This window comes from Perognathus longimembris, chromosome 6 (assembly GCF_023159225.1).
Source record: "Perognathus longimembris pacificus isolate PPM17 chromosome 6, ASM2315922v1, whole genome shotgun sequence".
Lineage (NCBI taxonomy): Eukaryota > Metazoa > Chordata > Mammalia > Rodentia > Heteromyidae > Perognathus > Perognathus longimembris.
In genome coordinates this window covers 2,594,639-2,613,542 of record NC_063166.1, presented here as the reverse complement: position 1 = coordinate 2,613,542, position 18,904 = coordinate 2,594,639, and the positions used below count along the sequence as shown (strand labels likewise).

The following is an 18,904-nucleotide window of genomic DNA, read 5'->3' as shown; positions in this document are numbered from 1 at the left end:
CCGCCCCTTGCGACTGTTCAAGCCATTTGCCCACGGTCACAGCCAGACGTGGAGTTGGGAACGGGATCTGTCTCTGAGCGCAGCACTGCGTCCCGATTTTAGCAGAGAACAGAGGTTGTTGGTAATGGCAGCACGTGGGCCCAACCTTCCCCTCCAGGAATCAAAAGGCGATGTTCACATAAACCTCGAGACACGAGGCTTCCTTTGGCAAATCTCGGAAAGCCCAGGAAGCTGCCACTCGCGACCGTCTCAGCGGTGCTGCGACCTGAGCCGCGGCTCCTGGGGTGAGCCGGGAGGTTCCCGGCACTGGCTTTCCCACCGGGGCGCTGGCACCCCGTCAGGGCCCCGAGATCCTCCCACAGCCTTGGCTTCCGCGTGGGAGCCCGTCAGTGCAAATATGGATTCGTGAGCACATAAAATTCTTTAGAGAATTTACACAGACTAGAGGAGCCTTACAAGAGAGGGAATGATGTGTGTGTGGGGGGGGGGGAGGAACAACAACCATCAGCCGTTGAGGTTTTCACTCTCGTTTTAGAAAAGGAACAATGAATTCATAAAGGATGGACAGGAAAACCAGATCTCTTAGCTACAGGAGTATGATTTGTCAGACTCTCTTAATCTCACAGGAGACTGAGTGGACATAAACATGGGACACGCCGGCACCGCAAACTTCACAAGTTTCATCTGTAGCAGCTTGGTCAACGCCAGCTGTGTTAAAACCTGAAAATCTTCCTTGCTTCTTCTAGAGCTTTCTCATCAAGAGGAGGCTTCCTCTGGCTGCCAGGCTGCAGGAACTTCTTCACGTTGGGGAGGTTGCTGATCCTGGTCTTCAAGGCCTGCAACACACAAAGCAGAGCTGCAGACGGGGGCCCAAAGTCCACTCCCGCCATGAACACCACCCAGGAGACCGGAAGCCATCTGGACAAAGCCCAGGAGATTCTCTTCACCCATTCAGGGTGGAGGCTGAGAACAGAATCCCAGGCACAGGAAACATGGGAGCCAGACACACACGGAGCTCAACCACACAGTCCTCAACTCTGCTGTATTCAGTTCACCTCCGCACCGCCCACTGAGGTGTAACCCCTGTGGAATCATCAGCCCGATGCCAAACAAAAATGCTGTGTCTGTCAGGAACCCAGAGAGGGAGAGGGAGAGAGAGAGAGATGGAGAGAGAGAGAGAGAGAGACAGAGACAGAGACAGAGAGACAGACAGAGAGAGAGAGACAGAGAGAGAGAGAGAGAGAGAGAGAGGGCACCCCAAGGTGCATAGACACAGGGCTGTCAAGTTGGAAGGGAGGGCAGCCTATGTAAGTCTGATCAGGCCGGTTCCAACCGCTCGTGAGGCCGGGAGACTGTGATCGGGAAGGGGCTATGGAAACACGGAGAGAAGACATCAGAGCAGAGGGAGGAAGAGCAGAGGGGAAGAGGCCTGCGGGCTGCGCGGAGGAGGAAACTCTGGGCGAGGGGAGGCAAGGCTGCGTGGAGAGGCCAGGAGCGGGGGCCAGGGGCAGAGGGGCCTGCCCGGCTGCTCCTCACGAGAAGAGACAAACACGGCGTGGCTGTGGCAGTGGTGGGGGAGGCGGGGGCGGGGGGGGGCTCGGGACAGGTCACCTGCAGCAGGGGGAAGCCGGTCAGAAGGCTGGGGTCCAGCTCCTCCACGTAGTAGAGAAGTTCCACCATGTGGATGTCGGCCCTGCTCAGCCTGTTGCCCACGAGGTAGTCCTGCCCATGGCTCTTCAACACCTGCGGGATTGGAGGAGTCAGGGTGTGGGCTCGTGCGTGTGCACAGATGCACACACACACACACACACACACGCACACACACGCAGAGTCCGTTCGGGGCCTCCCCCTCTTCCCATAGTTGCTCAGCTCGCTCCCTCCTGCTGACTCCCAGCAGTCCTAGCGCTCCACTGGGTGCTGTGGCTCCAGGCTGGGAGGGAGAGTGCCGGGGACCTGCGGCCGCACAGGCGCGGGCTCCGTGACCACCGCTCTCATTCCCGGCCCTGGCGCTCACGCCCGCCGCCCTCGCTGGGGCCTTGGCGGCTGTCAGAGGCTCGACTCAGCCGCGTGCAGTTCCGCGGGTGCCCAGGGCCGGGAGCCCCCTCCCCACGCGCGCTCCCGGCTCCATGCGGCTCCCTTGCCTCCTCTCCCGAGTCCCGGGGGGGGGGGGGCAGGTGGGGCGCCTGTCACGGGACTCGCCCTGAGCCCTGCCTGCCCTCCCCATCCCCATTGCTGTCCAGGGCAGGGCCGCCCCGTCTCTAGGGACGCGAATCACCGAGGAGGCGCGTTATCAAGAGGTCTTCATTTACTTCAAGGTCCTTGCTCAACCTGCGCCTTTTCCTCTCGGGTCCCTTAGCACGCGGAAGGAGGGCGGCCGCTCTGCCCGCCAGGAGCTTGGGAAGGGGACAGGGGCTGCGCATGGCAGGACGGCCCTTCGTTTCCTTGGGTGGCAGCGTTCTCCTCTCGCCTAACAGCCCTATCCCGAATCATGATGGATGGAACACGCCCCTCCCCACCCCCTCCCCTCCCCCTCCCCATCCCCTCCCCATCCCCTCCCCCTCCCCCTCCCCCTCCCCCTGGCCCCCAGCTCCCCGCCCACCTCCCGGCCCCAGCTCTCCAAGTGCTCTCTGCGGTGTGGTTGTCAGCCTCTGGCTCCCGAGTTCCGGTCCCTGTCGTTGTGGGGTGTGGGGTTCACCCTCGGGAGGGCTCCAGCCTTCCACAGGTCAGGGGGACTTAGGACCAGTCTCAGTCAGCACCCTGTCAAGCAGTGCATGCTGTACTGGGCTGGGATTAAGTGAAACTCTGCGGAAGAACCGTAACGCTGCAGATCGCCTCAGTGCTTGCTAGCGGTCCACTTTTCTACAGTGGCTTGTGGGCCAGGGTGCCGCGCTGGGCTTCACGCAGGCCCCCTGGACGGGGGGGGGGGGGTGTGGGGGAGTCAGCGCCCCGGGGAAGGCCGGCCACTGCCTCCCTCTCAGCCTCAGAACTCCGGGTCCCCAACGCCCACAGCCGCACTTACTTTCTCAAAGGCAGGCAGGTAGCGGTTCTTTGCTTTGTCTTTTATGGTAGCGATCTTGGCAGGCTTTTCCTCCTTTGGAGCCATGGGCAGAAGAATAAACAGTTCATTCAAGTCCGCCATGCCTTCTGTATACATATCAATCCTGAAAGCAAAAAATAAAATGAAATAAAGAAATCCCAACATTCAAATGTGTCTCAATTTAGATTTCTGTGTAAAGACCCAAGGCAGTCAACGTGAGGTGGTTACGGTGTAATTTGCCATCAGTGAATGAATGCTACTCAATTCCTGTGTGGTTTCCTTGTGTCCTTTATGTGCAAGCATTTATTCATTGAGAACAACCTACCAAGCGGCATCTATCTGTCTGTCTGTCTGTCTGCCTTCCTGTGTGTGTGTCTGTCTGTCTGCCTTCCTGTGTGTCTGGCTGTCTGTCTGCCTGCCTTCCTGTGTGTCTGGCTGTCTGTCTGCCTGCCTGCCTTCCTGTGTGTCTGTCTGTCTGTCTGCCTGCCTTCCTGTGTGTCTGTCTGTCTGTCTCTCCATCCTCTAGGAGTCTGCCCTCCTCCCCTCAGTGTGTACGCTCAGACCAGTGGCCACGGTGGGCCCGGTCCTGGCCGTGTTCGCGCATTAGCGAGCTAAACCTTTCCTGTTCTGTCTATGGCTGTCAGAGCAGAACGATCACCGTACAGGACTCGCTCCTTGGCGTCTTTCCCGTAGAGGTTGTACTTGGTGGCGATGTAGTTGAGGATGGCTCTGGACTGCACGATCCTCATGCCGTCCATCTCCACCATCGGCACCTGCTGGAACATGAACCTTTCATCTGTTCAAAGGGAAAAGAAAAAGAGAGCAATCACACACCTGTAAGAGCCTAGGAACAGGGTTCCTGGAATGGCTGAAGACACAAGAGAGTGAAAGAGGATTGCTTAGCAATCTTGTAAGTGAAAGAGAATTTTGTTTTGGGTTGTTTTTGTGTGCTTTACGTTTCTTCTAGTTCTGATCAATCATCCTCTGGTTTTATAGCCCATTTCATGTCCTTTATGTCCTGAGCGGATACACAGGACACATGAGCTGACGCATTTGGTTTTTTACTTTAACCCATCTTTCTGCATACCTTTTCCCCTTGATATTTTCTCTTAGCAACAATTAGCTGTCTGAGGAGGGGCCGTGACGTGAAGAAGCACGCACCCCCGTTCTCACAAGACTGCAGAAGTACTTCCCCCCGCTCTCTCCCGCACCCCCTCCCTGCCCGCACCCCTCCACCAGGCCCACGGCAGGACCTGCCTGCCGCCCAGGACTCGTCTTTCCCTCCGGAAGCTGTGCCTCAGCGGTTCAAGCGCTCCACGGTGGTGGTTCACACGCGGCGGGCTCCTTCCTCCACCCCCATCGTCCTCACACGCATGCTCCCTGCCACAGCACCCTACTGACTGTGCTAAAGGCCTTCCGGGAACGCTCGGTGCCGTCTTCATGGATACTGAGGGGGAATTTCACCTTGGGTGGGAGTTTCCAAAGGAAAGCTCACGGTGATCAACACATTTGCGGAGGTTTCGGACACAGCCTTCTCTGTGGAGGATCTACTGCGGGCTCTCTCTGTGGAGGATCTACTGCATGCTTTCTCTGTGGAGGATCTACTGTGTGCTCTCTCTGTGGAGGATCTACTGCGGGCTCTCTCTGTGGAGGATCTACTGCGGGCTTTCTCTGTGGAGGATCTACTGCGGGCTCTCTCTGTGGAGGATCTACTGCGTGGTTTCTCGGTGGAGGATCTATGCGTGCTCTCTCTGTGGAGGATCTACTGCGGGCTTTCTCTGTGGAGGATCTACTGCGTGGTTTCTCTGTGGAGGATCTACCGCGTGCTTTCTCTGTGGAGGATCTACTGCGGGCTCTCTCTGTGGAGGATCTACTGCGGGCTCTCCCTTGGAGGATCTACCGCGGGCTTTCTATTGGAGGATCTACTGCGTGCTCTCTCTGTGGAGGATCTACTGCGGGCTCTCTCTGTGGAGGATCTACTGCCGGCTTTCTCTCTTGGAGGATCTACCGCGGGCTTTCTATTGGAGGATCTACTGCGGCCTCTCTCTGTGGAGGATCTACTGCCGGCTTTCTCTCTGTGGAGGATCTACTGCTGGCTTTCTCTCTTGGAGGATCTACTGCTGACTTTCTATTGGAGGATCTACTGCGGGCTCTCTCTGTGGAGGATCTACTGCCTGCTTTCTCTCTGTGGAGGATCTACCGTGGGCTTTCTATTGGAGGATCTACTGCGGGCTCTCTCTGTGGAGGATCTACTGCGTGGTTTCTCTGTGGAGGATCTACTGCGTGGTTTCTCTTGGAGGATCTACTGCGTGCTCTCTCTGTGGAGGATCTACTGCGTGCTCTCTCTGTGGAGGATCTACTGCGTGGTTTCTCGGTGGAGGATCTATGCGTGCTTTCTCTTGGAGGATCTACGACGGGCTCTCTCTGTGGAGGATCTACTTCGGGCTCTCTCTGTGGAGGATCTACTGCGGGCTCTCTCTGTGGAGGATCTACCGCGGGCTCTCTCTGTGGAGGATCTACTGCGGGCTCTCTCTGTGGAGGATCTACTGTGGGCTTTCTCTAGGAGGATCTACTGCGGGCTTTCTCTTGGAGGATCTACTGCGTGCTTTCTCTTGGAGGATCTACCGCGGGCTTTCTATTGGAGGATCTACTACGGGCTCTCTCTGTGGAGGATCTACCGCGGGCTCTCTCTGTGGAGGATCTACTGCGGGCTCTCTCTGTGGAGGATCTACTGCGGGCTCTCTCTGTGGAGGATCTACTGCGGGCTCTCTCTGTGGAGGATCTACTGCGGGCTCTCTCTGTGGAGGATCTACTGCGGGCTTTCTCTTGGAGGATCAACTGCGGGCTCTCTCTGTGGAGGATCTACTGCGGGCTTTCTCTGTGGAGGATCTACTGCGGGCTTTCTCTTGGAGGATCTACCGCGGGCTCTCTCTGTGGAGGATCTACTGCGGGCTTTCTCTGTGGAGGATCTACTGCGGGCTCTCTCTGTGGAGGATCTACTGCGTGCTTTCTCTTGGAGGATCTACCGCGGGCTTTCTATTGGAGGATCTACTACGGGCTCTCTCTGTGGAGGATCTACCGCGGGCTCTCTCTGTGGAGGATCTACTGCGGGCTCTCTCTGTGGAGGATCTACCGCGGGCTCTCTCTGTGGAGGATCTACCGCGGGCTCTCTCTGTGGAGGATCTACCGCGGGCTCTCTCTGTGGAGGATCTACCGCGGGCTCTCTCTGTGGAGGATCTACTGCGGGCTCTCTCTGTGGAGTATCTACTGTGGGCTTTCTCTTGGAGGATCTACTGCGGGCTTTCTCTTGGAGGATCTACTGCGTGCTTTCTCTTGGAGGATCTACCGCGGGCTTTCTATTGGAGGATCTACTACGGGCTCTCTCTGTGGAGGATCTACCGCGGGCTCTCTCTGTGGAGGATCTACTGCGGGCTCTCTCTGTGGAGGATCTACTGCGAGCTCTCTCTTGGAGGATCTACTGCGTGCTTTCTCTTGGAGGATCTATGACGGGCTCTCTCTGTGGAGGATCTACTTCGGGCTCTCTCTGTGGAGGATCTACTACGGGCTCTCTCTGTGGAGGATCTACCGCGGGCTCTCTCTGTGGAGGATCTACTGCGGGCTTTCTCTGTGGAGGATCTACTGTGGGCTTTCTCTTGGAGGATCTACTGCGGGCTCTCTCTGTGGAGGATCTACTGTGGGCTTTCTCTTGGAGGATCTACTGCGGGCTTTCTCTTGGAGGATCTACCGCGGGCTCTCTCTGTGGAGGATCTACTGCGTGCTCTCTCTGTGGAGGATCTACCGCGGGCTCTCTCTGTGGAGGATCTACCGCGGGCTCTCTCTGTGGAGGATCTACTGCGGGCTCTCTCTGTGGAGGATCTACTGCCGGCTTTCTCTCTTGGAGGATCTACTGCGGGCTCTCTCTGTGGAGGATCTACTGCGGGCTCTCTCTGTGGAGGATCTACTGCGGGCTCTCTCTGTGGAGGATCTACTGCGTGCTCTCTCTGTGGAGGATCTACTGCGGGCTCTCTCTGTGGAGGATCTACCGCGGGCTCTCTCTGTGGAGGATCTACTGCGGGCTCTCTCTGGGAGGATCTACTGCGGGCTCTCTCTGTGGAGGGTCACCGTGTGTGTCTCCACGCGTGCACTTCTGGCTCTCTCTGTGGAGGGGTCACCGTGTGTGTCTCCACGCGTGCACTTCTGGCTCTCTCTGTGGAGGGGTCACCGTGTGTGTCTCCACGCGTGCACTTCTGGCTCTCTCTGTGGAGGGGTCACCGTGTGTGTCTCCACGCGTGCACTTCTGGCTCTCTCTGTGGAGGGTCACCGTGTGTGTCTCCACGCGTGCACTTCTGGTGGGATGGCCGCTCACACAAGCCATGAGGGATTTGCCCGTGCGGCTCTCCCCGGCAGCTCGGTGCCTGTCACTGTGGAGCCCGAGTGCCGGGCACTGGGGTTCCCGAGCTTTCTGGAGGGCGCGGGCTCAGGGGCGAGGGGACCCGCAAGGGCGCCTTCACAGGACATGGGGGCTGCCTGGAGCAGCCCAGTCCTTTCCCACACTGACCAGGCGCCAGCTGCTCCAGAAGCCCCGCCCCTCCCTGCCCCTCCCGCCCCTCCCTGCCCCTCCCGCCCCTCCCACCCCTCCCCACCTCTCTCCAGCCTCTCCCGCCCCTCCTTCCCCTCCCGCCCCTCCCGCCCCTCCCCGCCTCTCTCCAGCCCCTCCTCGCCTCTCCCCACCTCTCTCCCGCCCCTCCCCGCCGCTCTCCAGCCCCTCCCCGCCCCTCCCCACGTCTCTTCAGCCCCTCCCCGCCCTTCCACCCCTCCCCGCCTCTCTCCAGCCCCATCTGACTGCCTGGCTGCCCTGCCTGGTGAACACCTTTCCCTAGACCACCTGACCAGCGACAGGAGGGGCTTCTGCTTACCAGTTTTTAACTTGGCCATGTCTTCTGGAGATGCTATGAACTCTTCTTCAAACTGCAAGCACAAGAATTAAGTTCACGTTAGTTCTTTGCAACTCTGTAGTCTCTTCATCTTGAGTGATCCTTTTCTGGTAGAAGATATGAGGATGTGATGATTTCTGAGTCTGTCAGTCTAAGTCTGACCTCACAGATGTCCATGGCTACATCATGACTGCATTGAGATGTTACATGACAGAGGAGACTGGGGAACTCTGGCTCCTGAGGTTTTAGAATGTCTGGAAAGCCTTTACCTCCAATGACAGTAAAACAGAATCATTGGTGTCCCCATCATGTGCTATGACACGGTTTGTGGTCATTTACATTCTTGTCACCATATGTCTGGTCATGGACCCTGGCCATCCCAGAGGACCATGGGGAGATCATCACAGGCAGGAGAAGAAGGTTCATAAGGAGGTTTATTAGTGGGGCCATAGTTCCCACGGGAGAGGGAGCTACATGGCGTCTGCACCTTATGCAGGTGGCAGCTTCTCTCTTGGGGTAAAGGGGAAGTAGGTAGCTAGTGAGTAGGAGTGGCTCATTAGATATGGGTGGATCTGGGGGCTAGTGGGAGGAGCTGAGGACCTGAGGCAGGGGAAATGCTAATACACGTCAATGCTTTTTCCTCCATAATTTATCTTAAAGGACGGGCTCTACCCTATTTGCGTGAATTGTGCCTTTGTTGTAGGAAACGATGGAGCTAAAGCCGCGGATTCCAGCGTGTCACTGCAATGCGTGGTGAAAACCCGGTTGTGAGCCCGGAAAGCCTGTGTGCAGTCCATTCACAGGGCGCGACCGCACCCCAACCGCGCGTCTGCAGCCCCAGGGACAAGGGCTCCCCAGAGACAAGGGGAGGAGCCTTGGTCCAGCACCCACAACCAAAGGCGCTTCCTCCTGCTGCCTGCAGAGGGCAGCACAGCCCGGAGCCCCCGGAACCCAGCAGCATTTCCTGCTCCAGAGCTGGCCACTTCCTGTGCAGAGCTGGCCTCCCGAGCTCCTCACGCCTTGCCCGTCCTCGTCTGCATCCCCACAGGGGCCTGCCTGCCTTGCTCCCTGGGCTCCACAGACCCACGACAGACGCCGCTGCCCCTCAGGCCCCACAGATCACCACGGATCCATACAGGGCACTGCTGTCCAGGACCATCACCCCACGTTGGTGGCTTTTATGTAAAATCTAACCACGACTCCTTTCTTGTCTTTCACTGTTTGGTTATTGAATTTATATTAAGGTAAAAAGCCCACCTCAGTTAGAAGGACTATCTTTGTATCAGTTACCGAGTTCCAGTAATTACCAACTCAAGGTAATCTTGTTTAATCTGTGAGTCCATCCCCCGACTCTGGTCATCATAACTTAAACAATAGAGTTATCATATGGTCCGAGCATAAATGTTTCTGTGTACACATCGTATCAAACACTAAATCCCACGAGCAAATTACAGTCATTCTCTCCTATCAGCTCCTATGCAGCCCATATTCAAGTTTCTCATTATATGAGTCTCATAATTTGTGTTTTACAGTTGGTTTAAATTACATTTTATAGTTTGCCTTAAGCCCGTAGAAGTCATGCCTGACGTTATTGTGAGGCTTCTCTTACCATTCTCTCTCGGTTGGGCACGGCCGCTCCAGCACGCTACTTGAGTGTGCGCTGAGGGGTCTGTGGGTCAGGATGAGCCTGAGTAGAAGCATCTGGGTGACCCCCAACTCCCTCAGGTCCTGGCCTGGGGGTGCCTGTCTGTCGTCCCCAGTGATGCGAGAAGCACAAGCAGAGGAAGCGCAGCCAAGGCATGGAGTGGAACCCAGTGTCAAACATAATCACCAAGACAGCCCGGTGCCGGCGGCTCACGCCTGTGATCCCAGCTACACGGAAGACCGAGATCTGGGGATCAGGTTCAAAGTCAGCCTAAGCAGGAAAGTCCATGAGACTCTTCCCTCCAACACACCAGCAAAACGCTGGAGGTGGTGCTGTGGCTCAGTGGTAGAGTGCTAGAATTGAGTCCAGGCCCTGAGTTCAAGCCTCAGTTCAAGCCCCACGCACAGCAGATAGGAAAGGAAAGGAAAAGAAAGAACCAAAGCAAACAGGGAATGGAGGTGTGGCTCACATGGTTGACAACTGCCTAGCAAGCACAAGGGCTGTACTTGTGGGCGCATGCATGCGTATACACACACACACACACACACACACACCCTCTTTTAATCAACTATGCGGTGAATGACGGATAGATTCCTGAGAGCTTTATTTGGTCAAATCTGTCTACTTCCTGATTCACTGGAAATAGTTTGGCTTTAGGCCAAGTTACTCCCACTTCATATATTACAGAAACCTCCAGCTAACGAAAGCATTCTGTGAAGGTCATTTCCAGTTCCAGCTGAGGGTGAGCCCACTCAGAACCTACCTCCACGCCAGCGGCTGCCAGGAGCCAGCGGATCGACTCCATCTTGCCCCGGGCATTGAAGTAGTGCAGCACGGGCTTTCCTGCCATGGGAGCCGCCTCTCGATTTCCCTAAATGTGAACACACCCGTGAGTGAGGACAGAGAAGGCCAGGGCGCACTGGGACTGCGGCTGATGATCAAACCTTAAGATAAAGTAACTGGAGAGGACGGAAGGGAAGGAGGGAGGGGAGAAGGAAGGAAAGGAAGGAAAACAGGAGAAATAGCTTGCTGTATGGTCGGTCCCTAAATCAAACTAACATGAACAATAAACAATAGCATGTGAAAACAATTATGGCATTCTAATCTTTTGATTGGTAGGCAATGATAATCGGAGTCCAAATTGGGCACTCTGGTTTAAGAGACTCAATAGGAAAATAACCCCAAATGACTGACCATATCCAATTTAAATCTAGTATAATTGAGTGTCACACCCTGTATGAAACACACCAATAAATATTTTAACACGCAACCCAACTCTGTGTCAGCGCCCACAGACCCCACGCAGTGCTATGACTGTGTTTGCAGATTGCTGATAGTGACCCAGCACCTTTTTTTCCTCATTTTTCTCCAATCTTAGTTATTGTTTTTCCTGAAGGAAGTACATCCACAATGTTTGAATTGTGTCCTGAGCATGCAAAATAACCACCCTGGGAAAGGTTTGCCCGACAAGCAAGGTGCACAGGCAGGATGAAGATTGCGAGGGCAGTGCTCACCTGACCAGGTGCAGGCTTGGTCCTCTCCTTGCTGCTCGGCCAGCTCAGCATGACTTGCCAGCTGCTTTTATTTGGTGACTGCTGCTGCTCCCCGGAAGGGCGGGACCGGCAGGAAACAGCCACTCCCACGGCTCTCCAGTCACCCAGGAGTGAGCTCGTGCGAGATCGCAAGTTCATTTTCTTAGAGTGTCGCTACCGAGCTGGTAAACGTGCTTTGTTTAGTGTCCTCTAATGAAGGATCTCACAATGCACCAGTACAATGATAAGGATTTAGCTCAGGGAGAAGAGTGTTATGCAACTCCAGACCTTACTTGGACTGAACTTTTTTTTTAAATCTGAGATCACCTTTTTTGCCCAGGTGCCCCCCTTTCCTCCCTTGTCTCCCCGTTTCCGCGTGGTGGATCGGAGTCTCGGTGCGTCTGGTCCCTTGTGCTGCGGGCACTTTTTTTTTTTTTTTTTGGCCAGTCCTGGGCCTTGGACTCAGGGCCTGAGCACTGTCCCTGGCTTCTTCCCGCTCAAGGCTAGCACTCTGCCACTTGAGCCACAGCACCGCTTCTGGCCGTTTTCTGTATATGTGGTGCTGGGGAATCAAACCTAGGGCCTCGTGTATCCGAGGCAGGCACTCTTGCCACTAGGCTATATCCCCAGCCCCAGCGGGCACTTTTGAAGAGCATGGGTGTGTGGTTCTGGGGAAGGGCCTCACTTTGGATCTGCTGGTGCTTGCTCATAATTAGCCTGAGGATGTTCTTGTCTGGTAAGATGTTGCCCAAGTTACGATCATCCTTCTCAGCCTGTGGTTTGCAGGCACCATTTCACTTTTGACCATTGCATGTCTCATCCTGGATGATGTTCACGTTGATAGCTTAAGTGGAAGTCCTTTCTCCCAGGGTTGTCAGCTGTAGTCACTGAGGGACTGACTTTCTATTCCCCCAGGTCAAGCAAGACACCAGGTGCGTGTGAACAGGCTCGAGCACACGCCTGTCCTCAGGCAGGTCATTCCAGCCTCGGCCTGACTGGAAGTCCCCGTCACCCCGGGGGGATGTTCTACTCCGGACCGGACCTAACCCAAAGTGCCTGGCCCCAGCTCCTGAGGTTTACTCTACTATAGCCTCAGCTTTACTTCTTTGTTTCCCTGTTAAGCCTCACGTAAACCTGGCCCCAAATCCAGTCCCTTGCACAACCTCCATCCCCTTGCAGGCAATAAACAGTCCTCGCCTGTGGATGGCTGAGTCCTGCCCATTCCTTTTCTGTTCTCCGCTTTCCTAACGTAGGGTGCCAAAGACCCAGGAGAGGAAAAGGGCCAGGAGTGACTGGGTCCCCTCCACCGCCTCCTGGCCGCCTCTCACCGGCCTTTTCCCTTCTCTTTCCGAGGCCTTTCTCCATCGGGAGCGCAGAGCCCGCCGAGCTTACTTTGTGCGAAACAGCCTTATGGCCTTCGCCTACGTAACGTGGACGGCCACCGCGCGTGGCTGGAGGTGTTACTGGCTGTCTGTGTAAACCCAGAGAAGGCCTCACCGCTCCCTCTATTCTCTCTCCCGCAGCCGGTCCCCATCTCCAGGCAGGATGCTCTTCCCTGTTTGATGACTGACGCCCCCCACCGTCCGAGTGCCTTCGGGACAAGATAACCAGCTACCGTCCATGGTGGAGGCGCCCCAACACAGAGCAGGGGACTCCCCGAGAAGTCCTCCGTGCAACTGGTGACTAAGTCCCCCACTGCACCCAAGGATTCCAGGAGCACCCCCTTCCTGTCTGTAGGACCCCCAGAGACTGCAGGCATCTCTCATGCTTTGCTGACCTCCTGGCCCCATTCATAAGGACGTTGGGGGCTGGGAATATGTCCTAGTGGTAGAGTGCTTACCTTGTATACAGGAAGCCCTGGGTTCGATTCCCCAGCACCACATATATACAAAATGGCCAGAAGTGGCACTGTGGCTCAAGTGGCAGAGTGCTAGCCTTGAGCAAAAAGAAAGAAGCCAGGGACAGTGCTCAGGCCCTGAGTTCAAGGCCCAGGACTGGCAAAAAAAAAAAAAAAGGACTTTGGGGACACCCTCTCCTAATTATTGGGGCCTGTACATATGCCTTCCCAAAGCCTCGGGGACTCCTGAAGCAGTGGGACAGGGCACTCCCTAGTCCTCCCAAATTTTCCAAGTTGTCTCCCAGAGACATCCTATTGGCTTGCCCCCAGTCTAATCTTAAGGTGGGTGTGCTGACTGACTGACAGTAAAAGAAAGCTGGCTTGTTTGTCTCCCGCAATCTGGCCTCACTATCATGTACACAATAGCCTGAATTTGGAACCTTCAATTTTATTCTTACTGGTTAAACAATTCTCCAACAAAATGGAGAGGGGTCCGAAGTCGCCTACATCCAAGTCCTCCTCTGACCTCCACTCCAGAGCCCCCCACCCCCACTCCTGCCCTGTTCACCAAAGCCTTCTCTGCCATAATCCTCCCAGCTACCTCCTCTAGACTTTTCTTTGTCTTGTAGTGATCTCTATCTCTCTCCCCCTCTATCCCTGCCTCTTTGTCTCTCTGTTTCTCTCTCCCTCTCTCTCTGACAACCTCCAGACTAGAGACGATTTACCATTACATCCCCTCCCTTTCCACTGACAGCCCCCTGGCTCGTGCCCTTGAGAGTGAGGCACAGGCGGGGTCCAGGGACCCCTCTGGGCTCCCTCTGAAGGGCTAGCCATCCTGGATCAGCGACTCTCTAAGCCCAAGTCTGTTCCCCCGCCTGGCTCTTGTACATTCTTCCTCCCTGCAGCCAGTCGATAGCAGACCCCAAACAAACCTACCCTTTCTGCCTTCAGGACTCCAACACGAATCCACACCTGTTCTCTACCTGAGCCTACCCACTTCATACTCCGGATTCTCAATTTCTCCTTTAAGGCAAATCTCCTTCAGGAGGTGTCTACAAGGCCGGGGGGAAGCCCTCCTTCCCCCAGTTCTCTGCAGGTCCTGAAGACCGACACCCACCTCAGAAGAGACAAAGGCCAGGCGGTGGGATTTCATGTGACCTCCACCCTCCCTCCACGATTTGCCAAAATAGTTTTTAAAGGTTTTCTGTTCTTGTTATCAATGTTCATTTAAGCGTGGTGATTCTGTTAAATTCTGCTTGCTATTTGCTAAACCTTAAGTTTTGTCTTGTATTTTGTTTGGCATTGCCTGTTTCCCTAGCCCTGCCCACGTGATCCTATCATACAGAAGGCATTAGAATTCCAAGAAACTTATGGCCAATTTTCATTTCTTTAAAACCTAAGTCTGGGGGCTGGGAATATGCCCTAGTGGTAAGAGCGCTTGCCTCCTACACATGAAGCTCTCGGTTCGATTCCCCAGCACCACATATATGGAAAATGGCCAGAAGTGGCGCTGTGGCTCAGGTGGCAGAGTGCTAGCCTTGAGTGGGAAGAAGCCAGGGACAGTGCTCAGGCCCTGAGTCCAAGGCCCAGGACTGGCCAAAAACAACAACAACAACAAAAAAAAAAAACCTAAGCCTGCCCTAAAATTTTTGTGCACAAGTGTGTGTGTGAACATGTTCAAAGTAACCTAAACTGTCATCGGGCTAAGCATATGGCCTAGTGGCAAGAGTGCTTGCCTCCTATACATAAAGCCCTGAGTTCAATTCCCCAGCACCACATATACAGAAAACGGCCAGAAGTGGCGCTGTGGCTCAAGTAGCCTAGTGCTGGCCTTGAGCAAAAAGAAGCCAATGACAATGCTCAGGCCCTGAGTCCAAGCTCCAGGACTGGCACAAACACACACACAAAAAAACTGTCATCATGGTATAAAAAGTAATCTTTTCTATTTTTGGTATTGATTTTTCCTGAAATTATTTGTTCCTTGATTGCAATTGTAAATCTTGTGTCAAAGGAGTTAATTATGAAGTGCTCTGCTTGTTGAAAGAATTTTTCAAAAGTTTTGTTTAAGAGTTAATCCAAAACACAAATTAAAACGAAATGGTTTCCTCTGGATAAAAAGGATTTAAAAAGTAAAAATTGTCTTACAAACCCCAGAGGTTCAAGTATGTAGCAGATGGTATGAGCATGTCTTAAAAGACAGAGTTTATAAGTTGATATGTAATTAATTTGGCTATGATTTACATTGAAAACTAGCATCTCATTCTTTCTGTCCCATCTATGAAAAACTGTTTGTGTAAACCAAAGTCCACTTGTGTTTATGTCAAGTTTCTTCAAATGAGCAGCTTTTTAACTCAAATCCCATTTTCCCATTTAATGTATAAGCTCCCTTGGATATAGAGCTAAAAGGACACCAACACCTGCCTTCTTTGTTGCAATCACAAACGCTTAGTGACACCTACAATGTATTTACCTCAACTAGTATCCTAAAATGTTATATGTGGTTAAGAATAGCTATAGTTCTAGTTGATCTCTTTGTTGCTTTAACTGGAAATAAAAAGGAGTTTTTGTGGCAAAGACTCAATTGATTTCAAATTGCAGTTCAAAGCCAGCTGGGTAGAAAAATCCTTGAGACTCCATCTCCCAATTAACCAGACAGGCTTCATTCATGGCTAAATGACCAGCAAATTCTGGATGTAGTGCTGTGGCATAATTCTGGAAGTGGCGCTATGGCTCAAATGGCTCAAAAAGTGCTCAGGGACAGTGCCCTGGTCTTGAGTTCAAACCCCGTGACTGACAAAAGAGATGCCAACTAGGAAAGCCAGCCCAGCAGCAAACACCTAGACCCCCCAGGACAACACTAGTCCTGGAGTAAGCGGGGATGGAGTCGCCCTTTCAAAATTAACCAGAGCTGAGAGGTGAAAAGAAAGTAGCTAATAAACATGCCCATCTAATATCCACACCTATGTACCTTCTAACCAGACAGGAGCTTACATTCTTGCCTTTGTTACTCGCTATTTGCAGGAAGTGATCAAGGCTTCTCACCAGCCCCTAACTGCTCCAACCCAGCCCTAGCTTCTGACTGGCGCATGCTCCAAATGGAACTTTTCCTTTTTTTTTTTTTTTTAACTCTGACAGGCAATGTTGAGATTTTTTTGTTTGTTTGTTTGTTGGCCAGTCCTGGGCCTTGGACTCAGGGCCTGAGCACCATCCCTGGCTTCTTCCCGCTCAAGGCTAGCACTCTGCCACCTGAGCCACAGCGCCCCTTCTGGCCGTTTTCCATATATGTGGTGCTGGGGAATCGAACCGAGAGCTTCATGTGTAGGAGGCAAGCGCTCTTGCCACTAGGCCATATTCCCAGCCCCAGAATGGAACTCTTCTGGCTTGCGGCCAGGCGGTGTTCTCCCATGTCGTCCATGTTAACTGGTCCTGCCACCTTGTCAGCCCTTTTCATGTTTCTCTTGAGCAGGGTAACAGTCCTCACTCAGGACACCGCCTGCGAGCAAGCTAAGGCCCTCCTCTTGCTGCATGCAACCAGAGGCCTCGCTTACACTGCCCTGCTCACGGCAGACCTGGGCCCCGAAGATCCCAGTCCCAGGGACTCCTCGATGCCCCCATGTCAGCAGGAAGTAGCCAGAAAGACAAGTGCTCACCCCTTTCCCCAGACTCCCCTCTGGGCCCAACTTTTTCAGGTATCCAAAGACCCTATAGGAAGGGCTTGCCCCTCCCCCCTCAGCCCAATCCTTCTATGTATCTAAAGATGGAACGTGAGGGACTGACTCCCATTTTATGTGCCTAGGTCAATCAAGACAGCGGGTGTGCACCAACAGGCTTGACCACACGCCTGTCCACAGGCAGGTCATTCCAACCTAGACCCGGCTGGAGGTCCCCGTCACCCCAGGCAACACAATCCATCCTAGACCTAACCAAGAGTACCCGCCCCCCCCCCACCCCGTAACTACAGCTTGATGTTTACTCCTTTGTTTATGTGTTAAGCCCCATATAAGCCTGGCCCCAAAACCCAGTGTCTGGCACAAACTCCAAACCTGCAGGAAGGTCTGTGCCCCTCGATGGCAACAGACAGTCTTTGCCTGTTGGTGACTGAGTCTGGTCTATGCCTTTTCTGTTCTCCGTTTTCCTAACAGTTCCCACCTTTCCACATGGCATGGATAAACACCCTGCAGGTGAGGCTTTGTGATTGGGCAGATACTCTGCTTTGGAATAAACACGCACAAGGGTGAACCAATGCAGCAGTGGTGCCCATTGTACCCTATGCTGAAAATGAACTACATAACTTATGGGTGGGGGTGGGAGGGAGACACTGTAAGAGAGCCAGAGAAAGGCTGACACTATCAAAAAAGAAATATATCCTTTACCTGACTTATGTAACTGTAACCCCTCTGCACATATAATAATAAGAATTAAAAAGAATCAACATGTACTTACTGACTTCACCTGTTCTGAATCTTGCCTTAAGCATGCCCATCATCCTATTCATCTAACAGTGCTCTGTGTGTATGTGGGCGTGAGCAGGAGAGAGGGAGCGGGAAGGAGGGAGGGGGAAGGAGGGAGGGGGGCAGAGAGGGAGGTTAAGAAAGTGTGCGTAATGGAGCTTGACACAGACACCAGGGAATGTCTTAGGCATCAATATCCAGGGAGGAGAAATGAAGCAGGAAAGAGGAAGGAGGAAACCCACTTTCGCTGAGAAGACCTGAGGGGCCCGGTCCCTGCAGGGGGTGTCCCTGGAGAGAGCTTGAGCCTTCCACTGGGCGCCTGGAATGTTACTTGGCATTACACTGAGCTGCTTTAGATGTGAAAATCCAACCTCACACTGTAACTTCCGAAAGAGAAATCCAGGTGTGTCTCAGCCTAGACAAAGATCCACTTCTCAAGATACTGTCCCAAGTGAGCACGGGGTCAAAGACAAAAGATAAAAACTCAGAGAAGAGGTACTGTGGCTTCGCGGTGCTCTGTGTCGTGCGCAAGCAGACCGAGGTGCAGGTGTTGGGAAAGTGGAGGAGAGTGGAGCAGGTGGGACTCCACCATCTAAAGGCGCCAAAGGCCTTCTGCATCCTCGCTAATGCACGGCATGGCGTCCCAAGGACTTTCAAAGCTTTCGCCATGGGGGAAAAGAGGCCAAATAGCCTCTCTTCTCTTCTTTAAACGTTTAACTTTTAAATCCCTTTTTCTTCCGATTAAAAAATTCTTTCAGGTTTTACTTTACTCCTGTTTACTATCCTTTGTTCCTTAAGTTTTAATTTTGCTTCTAAGTTCCTTTTTCTTTTATTTTCTTATACCTTATAGCTATAAAGTTAATTTTACTTTTTAACTTATTACTTCGCTCTACGTTATCTTTATACATTTTCTGTTGTCAGGGGTTCCCCTTTTTTTTCACTTTATTTCTTTGTCTTTGCTTTAAAGCTTTGCTGTTCCTATGGATTGCCTTCCTCTGTACCCACTGGGCTGGAGGCTGCCACACCGAAGCACCTGGATATTCACATGATTTGTCAGACTCTTTTAATCTCACAGGAGACTGAGTGGACATAAACATGGGACACGCCGGCACCGCAAACTTCACAAGTTTCATCTGTAGCAGCTTGGTCAACGCCAGCTGTGTTAAAACCTGAAAATCTTCCTTGCTTCTTCTAGAACTTTCTCATCAAGAGGAGGCTTCCTCTGGCTGCCAGGCTGCAGGAACTTCTTCACGTTGGGGAGGTTGCTGATCCTGGTCTTCAAGGCCTGCAACACACAAAGCAGAGCTGCAGACGGGGGCCCAAAGTCCACTCCCGCCATGAACACCACCCAGGAGACCGGAAGCCATCTGGACAAAGCCCAGGAGATTCTCTTCATCCATTCAGGGTGGAGGCTGAGAACAGAATCCCAGGCACAGGAAACATGGGAGCCAGACACAATCCTCAAAGA

At 53.4% G+C, this 18,904-nt stretch overlaps 1 protein-coding gene across 9 annotated transcripts in view; it reads right to left on the bottom strand.

Annotated features, from left to right (window-relative positions):
- Positions 1–670: 670 nt before the first annotated feature.
- LOC125352481 (glutathione S-transferase A1-like) overlaps positions 671–18,904 on the bottom strand; it is a 49,025-nt gene continuing 30,791 nt past the window's right edge. For 4 of the 9 annotated variants that reach the window (XM_048347625.1, XM_048347617.1, XM_048347624.1 and 1 more), the window contains one exon: positions 18,485–18,721. In XM_048347625.1, coding sequence (XP_048203582.1) covers positions 18,599–18,721 — 123 coding nt within the window. In that variant the 3' untranslated portion in view covers positions 18,485–18,598. Of the gene's footprint in view, positions 837–1,611; positions 1,744–3,019; positions 3,162–3,700; positions 3,834–7,953; positions 8,006–10,379; positions 10,518–18,484; positions 18,722–18,904 lie in introns of those variants that run through there. The other 5 variants (XM_048347618.1, XM_048347623.1, XM_048347619.1 and 2 more) reach the window with 3 other exon arrangements.